This window comes from Fringilla coelebs (assembly GCF_963513975.1).
Source record: "Fringilla coelebs genome assembly, chromosome: 4".
NCBI classification, from domain to species: Eukaryota; Metazoa; Chordata; class Aves; order Passeriformes; family Fringillidae; genus Fringilla; species Fringilla coelebs.
In genome coordinates this window covers 45281015-45309013 of record NC_140032.1, presented here as the reverse complement: position 1 = coordinate 45309013, position 27999 = coordinate 45281015, and the positions used below count along the sequence as shown (strand labels likewise).

The following is a 27999-nucleotide window of genomic DNA, read 5'->3' as shown; positions in this document are numbered from 1 at the left end:
ATGGGACGGCTGCGAATTCCAATGATAACTGAGGAAAGTAAAGCATGGAAGAAGGCCTTTGAACCTATCTTTTGCTTGTAATTAACCTTGATTGATTTAGGAGCATTTGAATTAAAGCATTAAGGATGTTTTTTTCTGCTTGTAGTCAGGCCTTAAAGAGTGCTGCAGTAATAACCTTTTGAAGTATAATTTTAGAATATCACTTGTATCCTTGAAACTGTAGCTTTGGCATATATGTAAAGGATATATGCTTATCTCACGTCTTAACAAAGCTGAGAAAAACAGCTTGAGAAAGGAAATTAAACATCATCTCAAGGATTTATAATTTCGACCAAGGGAAGCTGGACATCACTGTTATGAGATTTACAGTCATTGTAATTAAAAAAGTGGACCCATATCTGGGGAGCTGGACTTCACCAGATGGGATTCGTCTTTATTCTTGCGGAAACTGGACCAACATCTCAAAACTGCCAGCACCATCTGGGGATCCTCCTTTTGGGACGCATCCTGAGAAAAACTAAATCACAATAGTGTATAGAATTGTGATGTAAAAATTTGGAATGGAAACTGCTGATGAGTAAAAATTGGGAATAGAAACTGCTGAGAAAGCTTATGAGTACCCCTATAAATACCTGTAAGCCCCACCTATCAGTGTGCAGTCGGAGGGAAAACTTCCCCCGCTGTACCCAGCGCTGTTTTGCTCATACTTTACCATATTAATTAATAAATTGATTGTTGCTTGAATATTGGCCTAATCAAGCTTCTTATTTATAACAATTCCATACTTTCCACATTGCTAAATATTCTAAATTTATTTGAATCAGGAAGAGGTTATAGTTGTTTTTCAGCTAAACATTTACATTTTTTTGAGATATTTTCCTGTCACATTTGTGAAGAACTGTTTGGTGTTGAATTTTTCTTGCCCTTCATTCCCATTTTATCCTCTATAGCCATTGCCAGTTCCCAGGTCAGCAGTTTTATTTGATCATACAGAGAGTGTCCTGCTGCTTGAATTATTACTGCTTTAGTTATGGTAAATGGCTGGAGTCCTGTCTGCTGTTTGAATAATTGGTTATACTTGGGTTTCAAGTGTATGAAGAGGCACTGTGGCATTCTAAGAAAAACAGTGCTGCAATAACTCCCACTCTCCCACTACTTCAAGATGTCTCAAGAATCCTCGAGATCTGCTTACCTGTTTTTCTGTAAAGTGTCATCATGCTTAGTAAAAATTGATTCTTATTTCTTCACAGAATCGTTTAAAAAAGGACTACAGAACAAGATTCTGCCATGGAGGAGGGTAATTTGCATTTGAACACCTATTCTTAGATTCTGGAAAATTTACCTTGATTTTTATCTTAGAGCTAAATGTCAGAAGTACTTGATGTACCTTATTAAACTGATCATATGATGTTTCCCAATTTCTTGTATTTTTTAGTGGTAAGAGGAGCAAGCACTGTGGGGGGACAAGGCTCTGAGGTTTTCCTTTGCTGAGGCAACAGGGTGTGGGGTAGCTGTACCGAAGGTACCCCTTACTGGGCTGCCTGAGTAGGGAAGCAGTAATCTGTGCAAACATGTTGCCTTTCAAGGAGTAGAGAAATTAAACCCATGCAGAGTTCCAGCATATCTGGACCTTGCTGGTAAATGTTAGAGATGAGTTTGAGCCTTTGCAGTGCTGTGATGTTCTGTACATGCGTGTTATGAGTCTGTGAGGTTTTTGTTGCTGAAATCCATTTCTGGAAATGCATTTCATGAGCTTACCAAATGTACACATTCAGCTGTTTTTAAAGGTATATCATGATCGTTATGGGAGTAAAACTCCATGGCTTTTCTGTTATTTTGGTTTTGATCAATGCTGTCTGGCTGGTGAATCACTCACTTCTGCCCATTCCATTTGTGCTGGTTTGAAATAATAATCCAACCAGCTGAGCTGCTCACTTGCTTATGGATAGGATACCTCAGGCCTGGTTCTGACTGCATCGCTGCAGGCAACATAGCTCCAGGTCTGATTTATAAAAAAATTACTTATTCAAGTGAGACTCCAGTCAGCCTACATCTCACCTCAGGGCTGTTGCAGTAGTTGCATGTTTTCTTTTAATGTAGAGAGAATTCTTCATTTGTGGCAGTGAGACTTTTTTTCCTGGAATTCATTCTTAGACAAATTTCTCTGCAGATATCTATGCATGGAAATGGTATGTAAGAAATAATAACCAAAAATATTTAGAAATAAAACTTTGCTGCTTTAATATTTGGGATATTTGGCATTTTTGATTGAAAATATTTTTCCCTCTTCTTTCTAGAAATAAGATTGATCTACAGCCAGGTCAAAACGTACTGAAACTCATACAGGATTGTTTTGAAAGTAAGCTCTTATTTGGTGTTTTTCTTGATTTGCTGACAAAAGAAAAGAATTATTTTCTTCCTTGTGTTATATTTAGTGGTAAGTACATAGAAATAAAAAATGGGGATAAAATAGATATAAATAGTATTTCTCAGGGTTTTTAAGAACAGCCCCTTCTCAGCTTTTTAAAACTGTGTCTTACCTGTCTTATAATCTCTTTCTCAAGCATCTGATTCCTTTCTCATTTGGATTTACATGACCTTAGTGAGCCTTAGAACTTGTTAAAATAAATAAAACCTGGACAATTCCGAGATTCCCATAGTTACTGGTTTTTTTCTTCACAGGTTGCAGCAATGATCTTACAATAAACTCTCCAAATTGCTCAACCTTTGTTTTGAAAAATGAGAAGAGGACTTCAATCCAGAAACAAAGGGTAAGTTCTGTCAGTGTCATAGCGTAGCACTGGATACAGGTTCATGTGAGTACAAGTTCAGTTCTGTAGCATTTAGTTGTGTATGAGCACTGTAAAAGTATGTAGGCTACAATTTAACGATCTATGAAGATTGTTGAAAATGTGTGTTTTTTCTTAGTTTGTTGTGCTCTAATAATAAATATTCTATAAGTAGAATTATTTAATAGATTTTTTTTTCTTGGGTTTTTACTAATGAAAACTTCTTCAGCTTTTTGTCCAGGATAGTTAAATTTCTCATGGTCTGAGGCTGAAGCACACTGCTTTATTACTGGGGGTGGGTATGGCTGTCTTTGACTCCACTGGAGTTGGTTGTGGTTACTTTGCCAACTATATGGGCACAGTTCTTAGCTATCAGATGGACAGTAAAAATTTAAAGGGGATTAATGTAGAAAAGCAGCTGGATAACTCCTGATAGTTATCTGTACAATAACTTCATAGGTCTGTAACTTAGTTGATGAGTGGAAACAAGGTGAAGGCCTTGTTAATGTGCTGCCTGAGAGGATGATGCCAATAATCTAGATTGTATATTTAGTTTTAATATTCTGATTTTACTTTTTAAAGTAGGATATTCTATTAATGGCAGGGTTTAGAAGAGGCAACCTTATAATGCTGTTTGTTTAATTTAGTCTGATGTTACAATACAATCTCATATCAATTCTTGCTAAATCTCAGCCTGTCTTAGTAAAGGGTAATTAGATAGTTTAAATGAATTCATTCTAAATGACAATAATAAGTAGTTTACCTTGAGATTAGCCAGATGTCTGGTTAAAGCTGCATATAGATTTTTACTGTACACACAGTTTTACCTGTTGTTTGAAATTTACAGTTACTTTTAGAGAGTTTTACACTATAATAGAAAGTTGAAGTGTTTAGGTGAAACAGAACTGTGATTTGAATGAGTATGAGTTAAGAGAAGAACATGAGTTATATTCATGTTCTATAGAAATGTATATTCTGTTAAAATACTGTTGCTTTCTCAAATATTTTACTTCGTCTCATTATTTGTTACTAACTGTGACAGCCCAAGACAGGGTCAGCCAGGTCTGTGAAAAGAGCCCGTGAGTCTGCAGAACCCTCACCTGCATCACTGCTAAAACCAGTCAGCAGCAGAGGTTGGTCACACTATTACTGAATTAAGGTTTTTAAAGTAACTATTTCTTGGGATTTTGTAAGGTTTTTACTTAAAGAATTAAACCTGTTCTATATATGTGGCAGGACTGTTATGTGAATCACACCCAAAGCCTGCAACACCTGATCACGTAGCTACTTCTAAAAAGGCAGAGTCTCCTGTGCCTAAAAGTGAAAAAAAAAATACTTTAAAAGATGTTGAAGCACCGTGCCAGCATCCGGCTGTGCCTTTGGACCCTGAGGATAATCGTGGGGCTGTTGGATCACCTCTTCCTGTGGAGGAAGCGAAAACTTCTCCTGTAGTTAAGTAAGTAGAGCTGAACATGGTTGTGGTGTCATATTCCAGGTGTGCCCTCCACCTCAGGGTAAATTGAGTTTGGATTCTGAACTCATAAAAAATAATTGAAAGTTTTTTAGGAAATTGTATATCTGGGTTTAGAAAGGGCAGAGTTATGTTTTATTTAATATTCTGGCGATAAGTGCGGTACCCAAGTGAAGGAAGCCTGTCAAAATAAACTCTTTTTTCCAGGAAAGTGCTCCAAAGTATCAGCTTCTCAGATCGTCTAGACTTCTTCAGTGAATTCTACTCACAGCGTTGACTTTAAAAGTTAACAAAAATTAGTTAAAGCAGAAATGAGCAGTCATGGATCCTCTCACTCTGAATATACAAATGATTTATTCAAAGTAAAATAGCTTCAGTTGTGATTATTATCTCCTTGTTGGAAGACTTGAAGCTGATCTGCAGCACTGGCCAGTGTCCTGGCCACAGTTCTGCTTTCCTGGAGGACTGAATCTCTGGGGTAGATCATAAAGATGGACTGACACTGATCCCATTGACTCCCATTGATGGAATGGGAGATTGGAAAGACAGTGCAGTCTAGGAAACCTGGCAGTTTCTCAAACACATCCTCCTAAAATTAGGAATTTGTCTTGCTGAGCAGCTTTTACTTATATCAAGAGTCGCATGCTGACTCCATGTTGCCTGTGGGCACTTGCTACTATGCTGGAAAGCGCTACTGCTAACCTGTGTTGCAGCAAGTTTCCAAAGGGAAGCTCATTCATAGGAAGTGAGATGCTGTCAGCAGGAGCTGTTCATCCTCACAATACTTTATTGTGCATTCAGGATTTATAGCAGCATATTTGAATGCTGTGTCTCATTCCTAGATTGCATTTTGATAACTGGAGTACACCAGCTGCAGCAAAGAACCATGGAGAAGTGGAAAATTTGGAAGGACCTCAGCCTGGGAGAGATGAGCAGGTTGTTCCTGTGCAAGGAACAGATCGTGTTACTGCATCATCTGCCCGGACAGAGAAGACTTTCTCTTCAGCTGTCTTAGCAGCTGTAGCAACAAGAACACTTGGACAGAGGTTTGTATGGAGGCTTAATATGAAACATATGATGGATGAACTTTATAGTAATTCTTCTGAGGAACATTCTCTACTGTGTCTAGGTGTGGGGAGTTACCACTAGATTTGGAAGACTTTTGAAAGTCAATTTTCCCCCCACCCTGATCGATATGAATGTTTTTTTCCTCCATTCTTTAGATATTCAACCTCCACATCACCACCATCACCTCGTCCTGTGAAATATCAAGAAATAGAAATAGAAAATGAGTGTGAATTTTTAATTGATGAATCAGGTGGTGCATCTTTTACTACTTGGTTTTCGATTCCCACTAAAAAGAAAAAATCAAAAAATGATGGCTCTGCAGCTCCCATTTCTAAACCTCAGCCCTCTGAAAAGGAGAAGACACAGAATAAGAAAGTCAAGAACAGAAGAGTACAGGGTAAAGCACTTACTAAACAGAAACTGGATCATCTGGATGCTGGAGCTTTTGACTTCAAAGAAACGTCAGGGTCAGATCCAATCCCTAATAGTGAAGAAAATGTCCTTACGTCTCAAAGCCAAAAGAGTACTTGTGTGGGTAAGTTATTTAACAGTTCTTCAGACTTTTCCTTACAGGTCATATTAATGGATTATTTTCTGGTAGTTTATAAGAAAATTATAATAAAGTAGATGAAAGACATCAATAGATTTCTTTTTTGGTGTTTCAGTTGCACAGTTAGATTTGGGTGAGACAGTGAGACAGTGTCTTCACTTTTTTCACCACATCCTTTGCCTTTCCTGTTAGAACATTAACAATTAAATTAGCAGTGTTGTCTTTTTGTATAAAGAGTCAGAGAAAGTAGGTACCCAACAAGCTTTTGTTCCTCTCACCACAGGAAGGCAGTTGTATTTGGACAGAAAGGGGATTGAGTTTTAGGAATTATTTGTGAAGAGTTTTGTAGCACAAACTACTGAAAACTGGAAAACAGACTGAATGTAACATTTCTGCCCCCCTTTTTTATTAGGAAATACTGGAAGTACACCGAAAAGTTTTTTGTAGACTATAGTTTAGTGAAAGCCTTTTAGCCAGTGGTGATAAAACTGGTTTTGTGATACCTCTTTTTTTTTTTTTTTCTTTCCTTCCCCATTTTGATTCTTTGGGGTTTTTTTGTGCATTCAGATGTTAACAAATATCTTCAGGTTTAATGGGAAAAGGTATTAATGTCCAAATATTTTGTGTATTGACAGGAAAGACTAAAAAGGATGCACTTAGACAAGACTCTCCAAACCAGAAAAAGAACACATCCTGGAAACCAGAAGCTGAAGAACTGATGTTGTCATGGTCTAGATTGGAAGCAGAAACATCTGATGAAGAGCAGTGTGAAACAAGTATGCCAGGTGAGGATTTGCCTATGCCCTCATCTGAGCATCAGAAAGAGCAGACTATGTCACTCAAAAAGTCTCTCAAGTCTTCCAAGAATCTGCAGTCGGCTTCTAAAGCTTCTCAGCATTTAGTTAAGAAGAAACAAACCGCTAAGCAGAAACTTCCAAAAGTCAAATTAGCTAAAAGAGAGACAGTAACTCCAAGGAAAAAGCTTAAAATACCTGTCCAGAAAAGTACTAATAAAAAGCCTCAGTTACAAAGAGAGGAGAGTTTTGACAATGGGCCTGGTGAAGAAGAGCTTGAAAGAGAGCCTGTAGAACTGAATGAAGTGTGTGCCACATCTTTGCATCAGAAATTAGGGACTCCTGTGATTCAGAAGTTAACTACGCCTGGAAAGCCTAGAAATGTATTACACACATCAGAGTCACCTGGTGATGCCAATAACAGAGCTCCTCTAAAAGCACTCCAGCATCCCGTGGAGAGTGTGAAGAATCCTGGAAAGAAATGGTCTGACAAGTCTTCAGGGAAGATACCCAAAAAGATTCCACGTAGAACCAATAAAGCTCTTCACTTGAGCCCTGAAGGCCCTGAGTCTCAGACAGATTCTGGCAGCTCTTCTGTACAGGCAAGGAAAAAACAGAAGTTACCAGATGTGAAAATTAAAAGTAACAAAAGAAAACGTAACAGACAGCATGGACCACAGTAAGCTTTTTTGTGATTCTTTACAAATGCGGTATATAACTTGGTAGATAATGAAATACATCTTGTCAGCTTCTAAGCAGTGATGGCCCAGTTCAAGTACATGGTAGTTTGAGGCTGGTTGAATAATTAATAGAGAAACCAAGCAGTTTAATCAACATTCTTTTCTCAAAGCTGGGTGCCATACTTGGTGTCTCCTACATGAGGAAGCTTGTTCTAGTTAAAGTCTTCTTGTGAGACTTGCAGAGCAGATCTAGTTTAACACAACCTCATCACCCACAAAATAACTTCACCATCAAGTTTGTTCCTTTTTAAAAATAGATTTAGAAAATACAGCATTTAATTATTTCAGCTGTATTTATTTTTGTTATTATTATTTTTGTTTAATGCAGCTATATTTGTATTTATAAATTCAGCTATATTTATTTTTGTCAATCCAAAGACTAAGTTCAAGTGGTCTAAAATCTGGTTGATAATCATTGATCTTTGCATTGCTTTTTAATTTTTTTTTAATGTCTTTTTTATAGTTTGTTCGGGACATAAAATTATTGACCTACAGGTTCCTTTCCTTAAGTTTACTTAACGTCAAATATAAGAAGAATATTGTTTTCTTTTCTAGGGATTCCTTTGTAGCTGGGAAGGTTGTAAGTTGCGAAAGGTAATTTCCTGAGTTGTCTGAAAAACGTTACTTTGCTCCTACTTCTGCCCCAAGGAGACGCCCTGAGACTGGGCAGCTGGTACAGCTGCTGCGTTCTGTGCCCGACTGGTGAAACACCAAGTAGAACAGCATTGTGATTCCTGCTTGAGGGCTTTAAATACTGTGCTAATACAGTTAATAAAGTAATACAATTTTTCTTCCTGTCATGGATAGGGGGTCATAGTAAGCTTATTGCCTTTGGGGATTTCTTTCCTTTGAGGCTTGCTTCCACGTTAGTGTGTAATTTTTGAACAGAAAGATCAGTGCTCCTAGAACTAATGACAGCTGCACTAAAAAAGTTTATGTCAAGTAGGGTATAGAACTCAATCTACAATCCAAACTCTTTGTGAATGTACATAGGCATTTATCGTCCCCTGTCATGAGATGGAAACTTAATAATGAAGCAAACAGGAGTGGCAGTCTGTGAATTTATTAAATACTTACGCAGTCATAGTACTGAAAATGTTGGGGGCTTTATTTCTGAGGGGAACCTACTGCAGACTGACTTGGACAAATCTGCAGTGTTGATTTGTTAACCTAGGTAATTGAAATGCACGTTTTGGAGTTGAGCTGGATAACAGCTGAACTTCATTGGCACAGTAAAAGCAGTGAAGCACAGCTTCAGATGGGGGATGAAGGAAAATCAAGGGTACTGATTCTAAGGCTGTAGGAGAAGTTCTGTTACAAGTGGCTTGATTGCTAGAGAATCTCCGTTGGAGTTATATGTGTAAATTGTTGCCATTTTATGGGGAGGATTTCGTGACAGGCTACATACTATTTTGCTGTCCTTTCCTTAGAGTATGCAAAACAACTCTTTAAAGCACTTTTATAATTATGGTATATGGAAAATTGTAAGGTAATGCTACAGAGATGGGGAGAAGGTCTGTTCTGGAACGGAGAAAAAAGAAAAAGTTTGGGAAACCTCTTAAGAGAGGAGGTGTGAACACTAGTTGTCTGATGACTGAGTAGGGGAGTAGTTCATGAACTTCTGACCTGTGAATTTTAATGAGTTTTCATTTGCTTCAGTGTGTAATTGGTATAGACTTGTTTAAAAGCAAAATAGAACCCAGCCCACATCATCTGAAAAAAACTTTAATTTGCTATTCTTGGTAGTCCTGTAATGTTCCTTTGAAGTGTTCAAGCAGGTGTATTTTTTTTCCTTTGCAGTGGGCCTGTTCTAGAAGATGGACTTACTTCCAGCACTAGGCCTCCTGAGCAGGATGATATATCCTCAGGTAATGTTTGGACTTCGTAATTCCTTGCATTTTATGTATAAGCTTCTTTTAAACTGTGACTGACAGTTCAGTAATTTCTGTTGTATTCAGCTTATCCAGAAGAAGAAATGCAGATTTTATTGGCTGTGGTTACATTTCTATCCAAGTGTGTGGTACAGCATGCCAGCTTTATGTGGTTTGGCATCATGCATACCGGGATAAAGTTACTCTTTCTAAAATACTTTGAACAAAATTTTCAGGCTCAGTTTGTACCAGTTCGGTGTGGTCCTGTATGCAGTCACTTCAGGTAAACCTGAGCCAAATTACAGCATTGATGGAGTCATGGCCTGTTTCCCAAAGAATACTTCGGTTTGGTGGTTTTTGGGGGGAGGGATTGTTTGTTTTGTTTGGTTTTTTGTTTCTGGGGGTTTTTTTGTTTGCTTTGTTATTTGTTTGGCTTGGTTTTGTGTTTGGGGGTTTTTGTGTGGGGAGGGTTATTATTGTTTGTTTGGTTTCAGTTTTAAATTTCACTGCAGAAATTCCACATGTTGTCGTAATGAACATGAGCCAGGGAGATACAAAGTCTTTTCCTTAGTGCTTCAGAGCCAGATGTGAATGTTATTAGTCCATGCAATGCTTTTTTCTGATACCTAGTTTTGTGTGTGTTCTGGTAAAAAAAATTGTTCTGAAGTTAGGTTTCAGTGATATAAATCTGAATGACTTTGCACTTTGATCAATAAAATTATGTGTATAGTTTATAATTTGTCAATGTTCACTTTAACAAGAGGGATAGGTCTGAGGAGTATTTACTTGAATATATAATATACTTGAATAAGTAATTTTTAAGTTTACTCTGTGTAAAACTAATTACAGATACTGTTTATCTACACGGGACTTCATATATGTTTATAGCAAAAGGTGTTGGTGGAAGCACTATCCTTCAGACTTCTGTTTGTGTTACTTTTGGTTTGTTCTAGTTAGCATATTGAATAAAAGTCAGGAATAATAAATGCCTTTGGTGATGGGGTTTTTGAATGTCTTTTCAGATAATTCTGAAGACTTGAATTACAAATTAAGACATCTGTTATCAGATGAAATAGCAAAGCATAAAATAGGTAAGAGTATTTTAAAATATCATCATATAAGTGTGTAAATGCAAGTGTATTTTCAACTTGATGTAAATGTTGCTGAAGGAGACACAGACATACACCTAGACATGGGTTCATCTGTTCATAAGTATTTACAGATAGGGTTTGTTATTTCTTCAGGCCTTCAGCCCTTCTCTTAATTTGAAAGTTATTTTTTAAAACTTCCAGTGTTTCTCTTTTTATAGCTCCATTCAACAGTTATCTTTTTAACTGCCACACTTCTGTTTTTTGTGGTATTGTGTTAAAGAAACTTTCAGATCTGACCATCCAGGAGCCACTCTGGCAGTCACACTCCCACCACCACAGACTAAGCTCTGCAGGAGAGCCACAGGCAAGAGGTCATGAGCTGATGCTGACCCACACCCAGCTGTGTGCACTGAATATATTCCTAAAGAAGCTGAGTCAGGACAAACTCTTACTGTACAGTGAGAACAGTAAGAGTTTGAATTGGTTTTATGCAGTAAAACTGAGGGTGCAAATAACCTGCCTTCTGTGGTGGTCTGAGTCTGGATAGGATGGAACAAGGGTCATGCAGTCAGTTGTAGTCCCACGCTTGTCTGTTTGACATTGTGGGTGTTTTTTATTGGCTTCATTATTATTTTATGCACAACACTTCAGTTGTCTACCTTCAGAAACTGCTTCAGCAACTGTTTTGTATTTACCATTTTTAACATTTAAATATTCTTGATTAATTTGCTTTGAGATCTTAAGGGGCTTTTACTCTTCTTACAAACACTAAAATATCATACTGTATTCATATATGGCAGCTTATGCAACTTCCAAGTTGAGACTGTGGGATTAGTACATCTGAAGATAAATATCTGAGAAATCCTGGAAATGTGTGGTTTCTTTTTGCAAGAGTGCTGCTCTTCTGGACCCTGGAAACAGAACTTCTGAATCTTGAAAAGAAGGATGTACTTAGGCAGTCTCTGTTACCCTCCCCTTCCCATAACTGAGGCAGTGCCTTTTCATGGTTGCTAATGAAATCCCCCAGATTCAGGCAGGATTCTTAGTCTTGTTGAGAACTTTGTCTTCACAGATGTAGCATGTTTGCTGTCCTTAAGCTTGAGGTCCTAATGTCTTTGTTATCAGTGGTTCACTAAGATATATAGAATGAAATGAAATCTAATGTCAAGTCAGGGTGGTGATTGTTTAAGAAAAAGGAGGGTGAAATACTGGTTTATGCAAAAGAAGGCATTTGGTAATACTTGAATCCCATTTTCTTGTCATGATAGCAATGTGATAAAAATATCAGCTGGGAAGGGATGACCTGCTTGTAGTACAGAACAAGAGGAAAGAATACTTAATATTTTCTGTCTCTGAATTTTCCTTTCATACTTAATGACTTCATCCTTCAAATCAGTAATGCCTTCCAACACACCTAATGTTCGTCGGACAAAAAGGATACGGCTGAGACCTCTGGAATACTGGAGAGGCGAGCGCATAAACTATACTATGAAGCCTTCAGGTATTAGTTCCAAAATACCAATATTTGCTTCCTTCTGACAAAGCGGAAAAGAAAAATCTGAGTTGATCTTGTGCTCTACAAGCCTTGAGATGCTTACAGTTGGGTAGCTTTTTTAAAAAGATTATTTGTGGTCTCCAGTTACTTAGTCATCTCTCCATGCAGGTTTTGTCTCTTCTGACACTCCTGTGTCAGCTGAAAATAATATCAGCAGAGCATGTTAAGTACTTTTGCCTTCACTGTTGAGGGAGGAACAGAATAATTTCTCTGTACTAGTGGGTTTTTTATGTCAGAGATTGTGTATGATACTGGAAAAAGAGACAATCTACTGATCATTCATTGGAGCATTTCTTTTTGTGTGAGAATTGGTTTTGAGAACAGATACTGTAACATTTTATAGTCTCGGTGTTAAATACCCTAAGTGAGAAAATAGATCTTGTTCGCAGGAATTTTTTTTACTGACAATTTAGCCTAGTTTAGTCCTTTCCTAATTAATTAGTTCACTCAAAATAGTATTTTTTTTGTGTTTGTAAAAGTGATATTTTGTCTTCAAAAATTATTTGCATGTCATGGCTTTCTGAAATGTTCTTTGACTGAAATTTGATCAAATAATTTTTAAAATGTCTCAAGTTGCATTGCACTCTAAAGTACTTAATGTTAAAAAGTTTTTTGTTTGTTCTGGCTTTCTAAAGCTATCTGAAAAGTTCAGCATCAAAGAAGTCTATTCTCATTTGAAATGCTGATTGGTTGTGCAAGTTTGCATTCTTTTAGAGTTACTATGAGTTAGTGGACTTTAACTTGCTTTTGTTTCAGGGCTTGTGGTTAGTGGACTCGTGCATCCAGAACCAGAATCTCCCAGGAAGAGTAAAAGGAGGAAGTATTGTCCCAAGCAGAAAACAGATAAAACAGGTAGGAACAAAGACTTTTTCTTCAGATACTTTAAAAAGTCTCTTTAATCAAATGCTCTACTGCTCTAAGATTTTCCAGTAAACACTCAGTTCTCTCTCTGGGTAAAAATAATTTTATACCATAATTTATTAATGTGATCTGATGAGGAAAAACCTGCTCCTACTGGATCTATAGAAATGCTGTACATCGTTGTCATAAAATTGTTCACTTTTCAGCATACGAAAGGAAGAAAGGCTAGACATACCCAGAAGTGCTCCTGTGCCTTTAAAGCAGGGGCTGTAGAATCTAAACTGTACTCATTTTGTGTTCAGATGATGATGCTAGTGTGCATGGTTAAGGTACAAAAACTTGTAGCCATTTTACTGATGCTTGTAATACATCTAAAAATGCAGCAGAGTGTTAGTAGGGCTTCAAGCTGTTGTAGTTTAAATACAAAACCACAACACAGTAAAGAGAGAGCTTTAAGAACAGCCCATAAAATGGGTAAAAGTGCACAACAAATCGATGTTTAAGCAAACTGAGACTCTCTGGCCAGTATATAATAAACACGTAAGTAGTGCTCAGAAAAGAGAGTCAAAGTCCAAAAGCCAAATTAATTTTGCTGTGCTCTCTGGAAGATGTTGTAATGCTGTAGAGCCTTTCTTTATGGGGACTGTCTAGAGCTTTTTTGAAGCTGAAACATTTCTCTGCGAAGTTATATGTTATGAATATGAACGAGGCCAAACTTTCTCTGGAGAAGGAGGTTCTCGTTTATTAAAATAGCTGCATGGAACGGAGTACCTAGGATAAGCCTGAGCACCCATACAGCAAGCCAAAAACAGAACAGTGCGCTACCCCCAGTGCACTGGATTCTCCCTAGAAAACAAGTTTCCAAAAGGAAGAGCTCCGACTCAACTGAACTTCCCCCGTTTATACTGCCTTCGAGTCCAGGTTTGGCCTGTTTTGGATCTGCGTGGTCCATTTCCAGACTTCCCATTGCTCTTTAATGCCGTTCATTCCGGACCAATCGTTTCTGTAGAGCTTTGAATGATTGGTCAGATCTTCCATCCAATCCCTCTTCGACCTCGCCTTGCCCTGCTGAACCGCCCTTCCACCAAACCCTGGACCGTCTCCTAGACCATTCTAATACCGCCCCCCCCCACTGTTAACATAATACAATGATTAAAGCATAATTAATACAATATAATTGAACTATACCCTAATTTAACATTACTTTTACCCATAACGTTATAGAACTATGAAAACAAGTGCTAACAGATAACAGACACGGAAAATGCCATACAGTTCTAGTTGTAAACTAATCAGGACTGACATAATCATCTGAGAAATAAGGAAGAAAACAATCACTGTTGGTACCATTTTCTGATTTTACATGTGTTTCATTCAAGTTTTATTCCTTGCCTCAGAAAGCTAGTGGTAGGACTAGAGAAGGTTTAGGGAAAGCTCATCAAAAACCTAGAAGGACTTCCTGTAGTGAATTCTCCTCAGCCCTGAAGAGAGTACTATGGAGGCCCCTAAGGAAGACATCTAAAATCACCTCTGAAATCATGAGTGAGACAGAGAAGGGAAATACAAGTAAATGGTCTTGTTGGGGTTTTCTGCTTGTTTTTTTAAACACAAGAAATAGAAGGTAAAGAAGGAAGACAGTGAGAGCTGGGTTATTCAGCAAAATAAGGTGGCTATTCTCACTGTGTGCTTCCTGCCCAGAATATTATGCATAAAAGTATGTAGTTTCAAGGCAAGAACCAGATATGTTAACATGAGAGCTAATAGCTCTAAATAAAGTGTGGAAGCTCCTGGTTATAGATGGAAAGTATTCAATTGACTATATTATATTGAGTATATTATTATGGCATTTTGAGGAATGGAAGGAGTACCTGCTTTGGGCCACTGATGGGAGACAGGACCCTAGTATAGATCAATATTTGATCTAAGTACAGTTTATATTGTAATATAAATCACTTGCGGCCCATGAGAACCTGAGCTGGTAGTGACTGTTCATATTGTATCTTACAAGAACTATTGGTTGCTTCAAGTGCCTTTGAACTGTCTTCCAGAAGTGATTGATTTCCTCTGTGGCAGACATTCATCCTCAGAGATAGTCTTTCACTCACATCCTTGAGTCTTAGTGATGCATGTAAGGCCTGTCAGCCAAGTAAAATTTCTAGTACAAATTCTTAAATGTTATTGATACAATAAAAATTCTGTTTTTATAGCTATTGAGTTGTGCCTGTTGCTGCTTGTTTTTATAGAGAGATGGTTATGTTGGAACAAAGCTGTTGAAACAGAGTAACTTTCTTCCTCCCCCTGACTGTCTTACTGTAAAAGTATTTAAGCTGCCATGAGTGCCAAGAAAGTGCTATAGCTTGCCTTTAGCATGCTTCTTCTGTCTGTGTTTGAAGAAATTTCCTGTGCACTGTACAGCTAAAATTGTCTGCTTAAGAGAATTCTGCAAGAAAGCTCTGGGATATTTATTCTGCCGTGAACATTCTAAAGCATCTCTTTTCTGTTTGAAAAGCATAGTGTTGTCATCAATTCTTAGGATATTTCTTTCTCTGGAAAAGTCCTTTTTATTATAGCAATAGTTCTCAGATTTACAGCTTAGAGTGAGATTCCTGTAATGTTATTTCTTGAGAAAAGGAAAATTGGACATGTGCTTATCTTTGCATGCTTTCTCTCTTAAGTCCCCTGATGCCTATCAACAATAGGTTGAGCAAAACCACCTGTTCTTCACTCTTCATCACGTATTTCATAGTCTCTCAGCATCTGTTGCTAGAAAAACATTTCTCTCAAAACATAGAGTTTAGTTTTGAGTAAATACTGTTGTTAATAGCATAGGATAAATAGTTGGCATTTCCCCAGGAAATTCCTTAGGATTTAGAGAGTGTTCATCTATAACACACTGAAATTATTTCAATGAAGAAGACATTTTTCAAAGAATTGTTATGGATGGTTTTCTTTATTTGAAGGAAGAGTGTTCAGTCTATTTAGTCACTTCTTAAAGGAAATTTAAGTACTTAATGTGTGACATTAGAATTGTGGACAAGTTGTGGTTAAATTATTAACTTTTTGAAATCTATATTGATTACTTTTTTGGTCTTGGTTTGGTTTCTTTATATCCTCAGACAGAGGAGAGATACCTGCAAGTTTGGACCACAGCATAGCTGATGCATCTAAGCCAGCCATTGTATTGGACCCAGTAACAAATAATGAAGTGCATCTAGGTGAGTTGATGGATGGGAACAAGGAACTTCCTGAATTATGTAGACTTATGAGAAAAAAAAAAATGTTCATGCCACATTGTGCATAGAAAGGTAAGGATCTGAAATGTTCATTTCTCTTCTGGAGAAAGTTCTGAGGGAGACATAAGAAGTGTCCTAATTTTTCAGCTAAATTTTGAGTCTAGCTTTTGGAGGTGTTGCACTGAAACAATATGTATTGCACTGAGCATGTAACAAGACTAATTATGTGGTAGCATTAATGTTAATCTCCTGGGCATTTTTTGTAGATTGTATAAACACTGCAGACAGTCACACTTACTTCTTCAAAGATGAAGCAGTAGAAATACACAAAAATTTGAACACATCTCTTTTTGCAACTGGTAGATTGATTCTGAAACCGTACAAAGAAAAGGGGCACCAGTTTGTCGACATGGATACAATAGTAAGTGTGCTTTTAAATATTTTTATGAAATTGACTTTGTAAACAGAAGATCTGTTGGGGTGGTTAGAAATAACATATGAAGTTGAGAGGTCTGCCCCACCCCCCAAAACAAATGAACATTAATGAATTGTTTGCTGAAGGTTCTTTGCATGCCCATTGCCCTGCTTTGCTTTGTATTAAATCTGTATGTCCATCTGCTCCTACTTTGTGAATCTTGCAGGCAAGATAGAAATATCAGAAAAATAAAACTGGACCCCATCCCCCTTTTGAGTTGTGCATCTTATTTTTCATCAGTATGGGGAAAAGAGATTGCAGCTCTGCTGGCTAATTTGGGTTTTTATCTTTGTTATGTGTGTGTGTTTTCTTGGATATCTTCCTTAAATGGTGCTAACCTTAGAACCCTTTGGCTTCCGTTAAGGCTTTCCATATTATCCATGGCAAAGTTATTGTGACGTTACATAACACATCGTATTACCTGACTGCAGGGGACTGCTTCTATGTTCCAGCAGGTGAGTGTGTGTGTCTGAAACCCATTTGTTGGGGGGTTCAGGAGGCTAAATCAGCATGCTAGGAATCAAGACCAAACAGAATGATTGAATAGAGAATGGGACAGTACGGGGTGAGGAAGAATGGAATATGACACAACACTGGACATGGGTTGATGATCTAATGGTTGAATGCAGGGATACACATACCTCTTGATTATGTGAGTTGGCCTCAAAGTTTTGATGACACTACCAACTTCTAAGAGTAAATTTCTCTCGGTTTTCTGGTTCTGCCACTAGCTGTAATGTTGAGGAAACATCACAGATGTTACTAGTAATTAATAGAATTGTTTCTGTCACCATGTGCTTGCTACTTTTTTCCTATGTAAAATTATGAAAATCCATTTGGATCAGTTCACTATATTTTGTGCTTTGTGCTTGTAAATAGAAGGTTCAAACTATCTTTTTGAATAGGTTGTAACTTCATATGTTTTCTTGAGAATTTAAAGACCTGATTTTGTACTTTTGATACAAAAGTGGCATGAATTCCATATGGGAGGCTGTTCATCAGTGGGTTAAGATGCTAGTCTGGAGATTTCATAGTAGTGTTAAAGCAGGGTATACGTGAAGGTGTAGAGAGCTTTTATACGGCTTTCTTGTGAAGAGGCTTATCTTTAGAAAAAGAAGAATTAGCCTATTTTTCCCCTGTTAACTTTTCAGCACAGTGTCCTGACTGAACAGTCATTGCTCACTTAATGCTTGGTGCTTTGCAGCTGTTTTTTGGTGTTACAATCTTAAAAGTCTAGTGGGTCTGCAGAGACAATTTTGTTATTTGGTTTCTGGGAAGTCAGATGATATGCTGAAAGTTTTGTATGACCATAAGGATCTACACTTCATTCTTCCCTGCTTCCTGATGACCAGTCTCAGTATGGCTGGATGGGCAATGCAGTGTTTGTGGCCAGTGATCCCTGTAATTCACCACGTGGCTGTATATGAATGTGAGGATATTGTTCGTTTCCAGTGTTCAGGGCCTATTAGATAATTCTATTTTGTGGTCATGTTAGTGTGCAAATCTCAAGTGAAGATCTGCAGATAAGTTTCCATGTGCAGTTTTTATTGATAGTTTCTTAAGAAACTAAAGTAAATTCAGTCACCTTAAAGGTTTATTGTGGGTTTTGAGACCTGAGAGCTCATGCCTGTTACGTTCTTCTCAGTAAAAATCTTTTAAGCACAGATGAAAGTAAATGTCATTAGGTGTATTCCTTGTCATTTTTTTGGAATGCACTGACCTGCCTGTAAGAGTGGCATCCTAGATTAAGAGCTAATATTCCTTCTGTTAAAATATATAAAATAGAACTATACTTGGCTGAAGACTGGAGAGGTATTAAAATATTGCCAGTGGATACTAAGGAAAACTTAATCTGTTTTTCTTTGTAGGAAATGGATATAACATACGTAATCTTCTGAATGAAGAAAGTGTTCTTCTCTTCACACAGCTCAAAGACAGGTGAAGAACTTTCTGCAAAGAAGTTTGCTTAAACACTTGGCAAATTTTTGTATGTTCTGAAGTCCTTTTTACGTACAAAAATGTTTGAGTGGGCCCACCCTAACATTACAAACGAATCCAGAGCAGCTGAAATCAAGATAAGAAGAGTTGAGGGAAAAAACCCAGAAGAATGTTGGTAGTTTGCTGTCAAACTGAAATGACGTACTGAAGGGCCTTGCTCTGCATCAGCTACTGTTCTTGTGCCATCCAGTGACAGAAAGATATAAGTATGAAATGTGTGGGTGTATTTGTTGTTCCAAATTGTATCAATATGCTTAATCTCCCTAAAGATGCTTAGCACTTGAAAAAAACGTTGGCATCCTCAGCTAACATCTGATAGATAGTCTTAACGACTGCCTGGTACAACCTGCTTAGAATAATCTCTGTTTAAATGACAAACCTGCTGTTTGCATTCCAGTAATTGTTGTCTAGGAGATGGGCTGCTGCAAGGCTGCTGTGCTGGGGTCCAGCTGCCTTCTCATATGTTAACGACAGGCAACTCTTCCTTGTCTGGCAGCTGGATGATTAGTGCCTCTAATCTGAATAGGAAAATAGGAGCTCTTAAGTAGGAGCTTATCAGTTGTGTCTTTTATGTGGAAGCTATGGCCTGATTAGCTCTGAACATTGTTGATAGCTTTATTTTGTGTAACAGTGATAGGTCATTGCCAAATGTATTACTTTAATATCTCCTTTTGATTTGCTTGCTGTGTTCCTGGATAATAATGAGGACCTTTGGGAAAGCTGTAATTATACTGTATACTCCAGAAGCCAAGTCTAGACAGCAGATGGTATACATAGCATTTGTCTCCCAAGCTCTTCGAGGTTCCTTCTGGCTGAAGATAAGGGTAAACTACAGCTATTCTTATATGCTGCTTTCTCTCTCTGGTCATTGCTATCCTTGAAGAGAAGGAGATAAGGAAAATTGAATCGGAATCGTGAACTCTTAAGGACTTGAGGATTGAGCACTAACCTTCTAACCAGTCTTGGCCATGATCTTTATGCTAAATCTAGAGTATACATTAAAGTAGGAAAGAGGAATTGGCCTTGAGCTGTCGGCTAATTTCCTGTGTCTGTGAAAGGTCTTGGACACCAAGATTACCATGCCTCTGTGAAAGATCCTTTGGATTGAGGAATTTGAGCTAATACTTTCTGTCATTCTCTTTGAAGCAGTAGTTCCTATGGTTAGTGCGTATATAGACTGACAGTGGAAATACTTGGTAGAAGCTGTGTACTGTATTTTCATCCATGGCTAAGTCACATGTAACTCTGAGAAGATTAAACAGGAACATGCCTATTGCTATTTAGTTCTGTCTTGAAACAAACTATTTACTCTCAGAGTTCAGACTACAGAGTTCAGACTTAAAGAAAGTCCTTTTTTTTCCAGCCTCAACTTTTGTAAAAAAAAAAAAATTCATTTAGTCACTAGATATAAATTAGATGTTATCAGCTTTTCTAACTTTTGGGCTTGGGTTGGTTTCTTCAAGGTCAGCAACATTCAAATAATGTCCTTCCTGTGCTGGAGCCATACCAGCTACCAGATGGGCACACATGCTGTCTCACTGCTTGAGGGGATCCCACCCACTAAAACGTTTAGTTTTTAAGTCTTTCAGCTCCTCAGGCCTACAGAGATCTGGAACTTTGCCACTTGGAAAAAGTACAGAGCTAGGATTAGACCTAAGACTCTGCTTCTAACCCAAGCAGGTCTCCCAGCGGTCAGGCCATGGATGTGATGGTCTCTGATCCCAGCAGCAGATTTGTTCCAGTTAAAAATGAGAGCAAGAAAACTTTTCAGTTGTGTTAATCGCCAGGGAGTTCTGAACAAAAATGCCCTGCAGATTCTTTTTTCTGTTACCTGTCTGCAGATTGGGTAGCAGAAGAATGGATACTTACGGGTTTAGTGTAGGTAATATATGTGTATGGACTAAAGGGCTCTTGGTCCTAAAGGAGAGTGTGGGTGGATGCTGTGGCAGAGCTCAGCAGGCTGTTGCTTGCCAGGGATGTGTTTTCATTTGGTGGGCTGGGATGAGAAGTGATGACAATGTCATATCAGGCACAGATGTGTCTTTGACCCCTGCAACGTGGCAGTAAGATCGTGAGGGGGTTTTCTTTTGAGTCAAGAGAAATAGTTCTTCAGGATGCTTTCTAAAGCGGATTTAATATGTGCAGACCTTTTCCTGACACAGGCTGGAAAGTGCAGATGTTCAAATGCAGGTTTCAGGTCAGCATGCCTGTTTGTGTTTTCCTAATTCTATGGCTGGGAGTGTCAAGGAGAACAGGGCAGATTTGGTAAAGTATGTCACTTTTTAGGCTGTATAGCTTTGTTGCTCTCTGGCTGGTTGGCTTTTTGAGAGAAATGTCCTGTGTACTTTGCAGAGAACATTTTGTAGCTGGACTACATCTGAATATGTTTGTGGTTTGCTTTTTTTCAGAAGCAATATCAGGTTTGTCAAGGGATGTTCTCTGGAATATTGCTCTGGTTTAGCAACAGTTCTATTATTTGTCAGTAGATGGGGCTTCAAGCACAGCTCTTAGTCCTTTGCTGGCCTCTGTGCTCATTAGGGTCTGGTTTTTGAAAGGCAGGAAGAACAGTGTGTTAGAGGTAGAGATAAATTTAGGTGAATTCTCTTGCAAGGAGATGTAAATCAGTTGCCATTCACAGTAGGACTTAACTACTGAAGGTTGCTAAGTTCATTCAGTTACATGGATGATGTACTTGTTGCAGCCACTTGCACAAAATTGTTCTTTAAAACATTAGTACACAGCAGGACCGGGATTCTTCACTGTTGGTCTGGATTGCATTTCAATTTTTTTTCTTCAACTTGGCACTTGTTAGAAATTTGCTGCTGTGTCATTAGCCTAAATATAGTGTGAGGAGGTGCAGGAGAATCTTCTGAGTGCCAGGACTCCTGTGGCTGCTTAGTTCTGCAGTGTGTCAATCAATAATCAGTGGCTTGTCAGAAGCGGCAGCTGATGTTTCACCTCTGCCTGATCTTGGTTTGGTTCCTGCTTCCTACATTTTTGTGTACAGCAGGCCAAATAGGATATTGCAAAGAAATAAGCCTTTTCTGAACTGTGACAAGTTACTGTTCTTCCTGCAAACGTGTGATTCTTTTTGCCAGCCTGTTTTTTGCTCTCCTGTGGTTTAGCCAGGTATTTGTAGAGCTAGGCTGAAGTTGGTTAACCAGTGTTACCTGTTGCGGAGTGAAGTTGGGATTTTTGTCTTGAAGGAGACAAAATGTGAGGTACACATACTGTTCCTGGAGGATGCATACTGATATCCTAGTGGGTATCCCTGTTTTTCAGTATTTTAATTCATTGCTTTCTATTAGTAGTAATTTAGAGAGCTGGAAACAAGCCAAGTCACATATTTCAGCTTTATGTTAATAGGTTCATGTATTCTATAGCATATACTATGGTAACATCCAGGGGCTTCTTTTAAGAGGCTTAACTTAAAAGTCATGCCACAATAAAAAGCCACAGCTTTGAAGGCTGCGGCTCTCTTCAAAAAAATTACAGGTTAGTAGGTTCTTTTGCAAATCTATCTTTTTGTAGTTTTGTTTGATTGGAAAGCTGTTCCTGTTTTTTAAACAAAGCTTTTTGAAGCTTAAATTAGTAGAAGAGTGATTGCAGAACAGTCAGATGTGTATGCATATCCATATTTGTACAGCTCTGTAAATCTAAAATAGGAGATTGTGAGCTGAGTAATTACAGACAAAATAAACAGGACCAATAAAACAAACTGTTGAGGCACATGTGCAGCTTCTTTTATTTTGCAAGTGCACAACTAAATTGGTTATCTGCAGATGATTTTAAATTAACATTTGGGGAATGCAATAAACCTAAGGAGCTATTTCCTCATTTCATAACAGTTGAAAAGGCATTTCAGCATGAAGGAATATTTCTTGTATTTCTACTGCTGTATAGACTCTGCATGATGTCTTTTGTAATACAGGATTTACTTTAAGTGGTGATTGATTGCAGGTGATAGATCTAACTGAAGAGCATGGGCCATGCTTCTTTAATGGTATTGACAGCCGTTGTAACTGAATATCTTAGTTCTTCCAAGCTGGTACATTTCCTTGGCAGAATCCTGTCACTTCACAGATGTTCACAAATATAGTCAGAAGAGATCTCAAAGGCAAACTTTTTGGGTTGCATGGATGAGCTTCAGTTAGGATTTGACAACCAAAGTGAGTCCTATGGTCCAGTTCTAAGATGAAAACATGGTTGATTATCAGTCAGAACAGTGGGCTGCAGATTATTAGGAAACAAATATGTTAAAAGGTTTGTCTGCAGAGCTGCTCTGTGTGTTTGAGCCTACTGATAAAGCTCCTGTTCTGATCTGCTTCATTTGAGCTTCTGTGCCCAACTAAATGTACAACACAAAGGGTTGTAAAACCACTAGTCCTGTTTGGAGCACAAGAGCAACAGTGATTGAAACCAGGAGCTGGAAGAAACAAAGTGTTTACTTTGTCAGCTTGACTGTTGAGATGCAAGTCTGAAAGTGTTTACAGAAATAAATATCAATATCAAGAATAAGTTTTTTTCTTTTTCTTTGCAGCTTGGTAGGTAAGGACTTTTAAATTTGAAAACTGAAGAATTACAGTACTCTTGACAAATATTTAGGAAATTTATTAAATGGTATAATAGCTGTTAACACACATTATTTCATTCAGCTTATTAAATTTTTTCACAGTGATGCTGTTTAAAGATGCCTTTTCCTGTGTTTTCAGTAACAGTATCTGAAATGAGAATTGACCAAGATGGCAGATGCATGGTAACACTGTGAGGGTGTCTTCTGGAGTCAGTGTGCTCTGAAGAGGGAGGGGAAAGGAGTGATGTGAGAGGTGTGAACATAATGAAGAGCTCTGTGTTACTGCTCAAAGGTGTTACAGACTTAGTGGTCTAGGTTATGCAAAGCGTTTTCAGTGAAGCTCAGTAACTTTGAAAAGATTGATATGGGAAAGGTTTCTGGTGTTGGTGCCTCAAGGACACAGCTGTCTCTGCTGGTAACCCAGACTCCTGGTTTGGGATTCTAGTAGTGATCTGATCACCTGCATTTAAGAGCATTATGTCATCTTATCTAAAACTACAGGGTTCAGCTAATGAGCATGATGTATAATCCACCTAAGAGGCCTGAATTTAATGGATTTTACCCTTTCTTTATGTTAGCAACACTTTTGTGTTGTAGTACAGTGGGGGTAATTACAAGAATTGAATGTTAATTACAAAAAAGTTGTTTTCAAATACTATCTGGACTTGAAATTTTATTGCTGACAAAGAGGGGGCTCCCCTAGGATGCAGTTGCCTTTTCACTGAAGAAACTGAGCACTTCTCCTATATTTCAGTTAGTGCCAAGTGAGATCTGAGGCTAATTAATCAAAACAAATTCACAATTAAGCCCAGGAAGGAAGACTAATTAAGTAGACAGTTAAGAAAAGTGCTGAAGAAGGGAGCAACCTTAAGGGGAAAGTATGTGACTCCCAGTACTGGCCCATGAAGGACAATTAAGTGATAATTGCAGAGGCCTTTTTGCATCTAGCAAATGCTGTCTGCCTTTTATTATGGCTGATTTTCTTAGTAGAAGTAGACATTTGCCTGATGAGCAGCTAAGCTCTACTATGCACTTTTAAGGTAATTCACAGGTAAAGCAGAGAGGTTGCTACAGTTATAAATTAGAACTCAGTTCCCAGATTTGAACAGTATTTTAGATAGTGAAAAAGCCCCACTGTGTTTTAAAGACAAGCTAAATGTTTGCTTTATTTCCCTCTTCATTTTGTGGCATACCAAGTCCATGTTAGCATCCTGTTTAACCTTTCAGAAAAATTACACTGAGTGAACTATCAGAATTTAGAATAACTTCATTTGTTCAGCTGCTCACCCCACTGAAGCTTGCAGAATCATTATCTTGTCATGAAATGGCAAGGTATGACCTTGTATTGGGTTTGTATGGCCAGGTTTTGATAGTGGTGGGGGGTGGTTACTGGGATGGCTTCTGTGGGAAGCCAGTAGCAGCTTCCCTGTGTCTGACAGAGCCAATGCCAGACTGCTCCAGTGCCAACCTGACGCTGGCCAAGGTTGAGCCCACCAGAGTTGGTGGTAACTACTCCCTGGTAACATTTAAGAATGAAAAAATGTTACTGTGCAGAAGTAATTATTGCCAGAGAAGAGAGGAGTGAGGATTATGTGAGAGAAACAGCCCTGCCCACACCCAGGTCAGTGCAGAAGGAGCTGGGATGAGATCCAGGCACTGGAGCTGAGATTCCCCTGCAGCCTGTGACGGTAATGGGTGAGTGATCTCTCCCTGTCCTCATCTCAACCCAGGAGCCTTTCCTTGTATTTCCTCTCGCCTGTCCAGCTGAGTGAGGAGAGTGATAGAGCAGCTTTGGTGGGCACCGGGCATCCAGCCAGGGTCAGCCCACAGTCCTGCACTCATGCTACATTATACATTTGTGGGTTTTGCTGGAAAAAAAAGAGGAGGAACCTACAACACTAGTATTGTTTTAACTGAAAATATTTTAAATTTTCTTCTGAAGAACTTCTTAAGTTATTAAAACTAATCTCTGGTGAGATGCTGAGGCTTTTAGATGAGGTGCAAGCCCCAGATTTCCTTCATCCCTCCGTGCTCATTTCCATTGAACTGTGATGCTAATGAAGTACAAAACCTCTCTTAATTTATTTGATTTAGCATGGACTATAGATTTGCGAAAGTGTTCCCTTTTCTTTTCCCCCTCATATCTGGAATTTGAATTATTACAGAAATGACAGTGTAGAGGTCTCCTCGAGTATTTACTGAAATGTTGATAATAATTTTCTTTTTTTCATGAAATTCCATGTGAACACTATGCCACTGTGATGATCTGTGTCTTTATATGCAAGTTGGCAGTTGTCTTCTTGAAATATCTGCCCAAAGTTCACTTTTGTCTCTTTTTTTTTCTTCCTTCTCTTGGAACAGGCTGCAGGATGAGGCATTCACCTGCTGCTGTTTCAGCTCAGCTGCTCCCTCAAGTTTCAGTCTGCTCCTTCATTTTTTGTCTTGCTGCCTAAACTCATTTCCTACCCTATTTGAATGCGTTTTTCTTACCAAAGGTTTCTTTTCTGTCTTTTTGCCACTTGCAAGGATTGAATTATTTTTTAGCTCAGTTCCAGGTGTTTGAATTATTTCAGAGGTGTTCTTGTGCCTGAAGGTTCCTTTGCTACCTCTCCTGCAAGTTTGGTATAGAGCCTGGCATAGCTTCCAATTTTCACCCTCAGAGAAGTGATGCGAAGCTTTCTTTGGCCTCTGTTCTTTGAAGGACTTTCTTGTAGATTTAGTCACTGGCAAGGTGTTTGTTATTGTCAACATCTGCCATTGTCCTGGCTGCAGAAGCAGAACAGACTGCTTCAGGCCCACTTGGTTGTCCTTGAACCTTGTCCATCTGCTGAGGCTGGCTCTGCAATGCTGGAAGAATCCATCCTAGCATCATTCCCCATGGCCAGACTTACCCTGGAGCACCATAGCTTTTTGCTCCTCTTACAGCACTAATTCAGCATGCTGGTGACTTCCTTTGCCTTGGCACAGTCTTGATGTGTGTCTGCCATCACTTAGGCACCACGCCATACCCTGATTTTCTATTGGCAGGCTAGCCCAGGCATTCACCTGCTCTTACATCTTCATTCCTCTTGCCAGTGGGAATGCCACCTGGCACCAGCTGGTTTTGGCACAGAAGTGTGTCCACTGCTGCATGTGTGGGTATGGATCTCTCACGTGCCCTCTCACACCGTCTTGCTGCTTGACTTTTCTGGTAGATTCCAGGAGAAAGTAAACTTCCTGGTTTTTAGTATTTCTGCAGTGTCTAAGGAGCCTAGACTAAAAGAGCTGTGTTGGGTGGCCCCTCAGGATCAGCTTCATACATTTCTCTTGGAGATGGAGCTGAGACCTGGCCAAGCACATGTGACATACCCTTCCATGTGGAACAGTTCTGTCCACAAAGTTCAGATCCCATCATCTCTGTTTTGCCATTCTTAGTGCCATGGGTGGGAGTGTGTATTTGCAAAGCACATCAGAGTGCACACTTGGCATCCTTATTTTTCTTGCTGTGGTTACTGCAAAGAGGTCAAGAGGTACAGAAGAGATCAGGAAGCACAAGCTTGTGTGAATCCAGGGCAGCCAGCTCTTGGTGGTCGTGATTGAGCAGAAGTGTTGGACCAAATGACTTCCAGAAGTCCCTTCTGACCTCAGACATCCTGTGAAGTTGCAACCTGTGCTATAGAAGCTGCTCTTCTATAAGTTTAGTTCATGCTTTTGTTGGGAAGACCCTTATTTCTGTACCCCTTAAGTGGAGAGCAGTCTTTTCCGTGTCACACTAGTATTGCCACCAGAGTGTGGGGTGTGCCTGAGCCCCAGCCACTGCCGAACAGCGAACCACTTCCATCCCTTTCTCCACACTAAAGGATAAAACGTGCGCATTAAGTAGAGTCACAGGGGTCAGCTTTAACCTTGCCTTTCTGGTCTTGGCTCTGAGGACTCCCTCTAGGGCAGACGCATACCTGGGTTTGATGAGAAGCCCACTGCTCAGTTTGGGTGAATTAGCTAACACTTTTCTGCACATACACCCTAAAACATTTTACTGTATTTGGATAGTGGCTTATTATTTTCACCTGCAGGTCTTAACAGCAGTCTTTGTTCTGTGCATGGGCTTTAAACCAGTTGAAAATTCGGCATCTTGCATAGTCCAGGCTATCAAGTGTCTGCTTTTGCCATATAAATCTACATGTGGAGTATCAGTACTCAGGTGTCATTTGATGTGGGGAATTGCATCAGTTATTATTCTCTCAGCAAGCATTGTAGTTCCTGGTTATTTTCCCTACTGTCAGCAGTAGGTTATTTTCCCTACTTTGGAACTGCTGACCAGAGATTGAGAATCACTTGTGTAAACCCAAGTTAAAGGGAATTCAAATACATGCAAGATCTTTATAAAAATAACAAGAAACTCACGTGCACATTAACTACTGAGGCCTCTTGGTCCTTCACAAGATATATTTTTTATTTGAAATAGATTAGGAAAATACCTGGAGAGCAAGTGTCAGTGCCACAACCAGGTGTAGCTTTGACAGCTCCAGGTTTTGCACAGATGAACACATTTGTCAGAGACCACTATTAGTGAAATGAAATTAGGCTAATGTGCTCTTTTGAGCATAATTGAAATGATACTAATGTTTTTATTGATTTGCCACTGGAGTAGGTGAATGTTGTGATGTCCTTGCTGATGTGAGGACAATTTGCAGTTGTTTCACTTTACTGTCTCGTAACTCCCCAATATTATGGCACAGGTAGGCCTATTTTTAACTGTGTTAATTTGAACTAATTGCTGGGTTTTTTATAATTTAGAGCAAGAGCAAGAAATGTGTTGTTGGACACCTCTTCCCCATAACTTTACCTGCAAATTGAAGATCATCTAATGCAGAGGAATTCTAAAGAACATTGAACATTTTCATCGGACACCCCAGTTTTAGGGGCATGTTGTTTCATTGATCTTAAAGAT

At 38.8% G+C, this 27999-nt stretch overlaps 1 protein-coding gene across 1 annotated transcript; it reads left to right on the top strand.

Moving 5' to 3' along the window:
• On the top strand, positions 1–27957 carry CENPC (centromere protein C; the record flags this gene model as incomplete). The annotated part of the gene is made up of 20 exons (XM_084204011.1): positions 1–37; positions 951–967; positions 1251–1297; positions 2298–2359; positions 2683–2771; positions 3832–3922; positions 4026–4245; positions 5103–5306; positions 5484–5863; positions 6514–7351; positions 7968–8006; positions 9213–9280; positions 10306–10374; positions 11771–11875; positions 12686–12781; positions 15907–16005; positions 16290–16444; positions 16863–16953; positions 18367–18436; positions 27846–27957. 20 exons carry the CDS (start codon positions 1–3, stop codon positions 27886–27888), a joined length of 2820 nt encoding a protein of 939 aa, XP_084060137.1. The 3' UTR covers positions 27889–27957.
• Between the last annotated feature and the right edge of the window lie 42 nt (positions 27958–27999).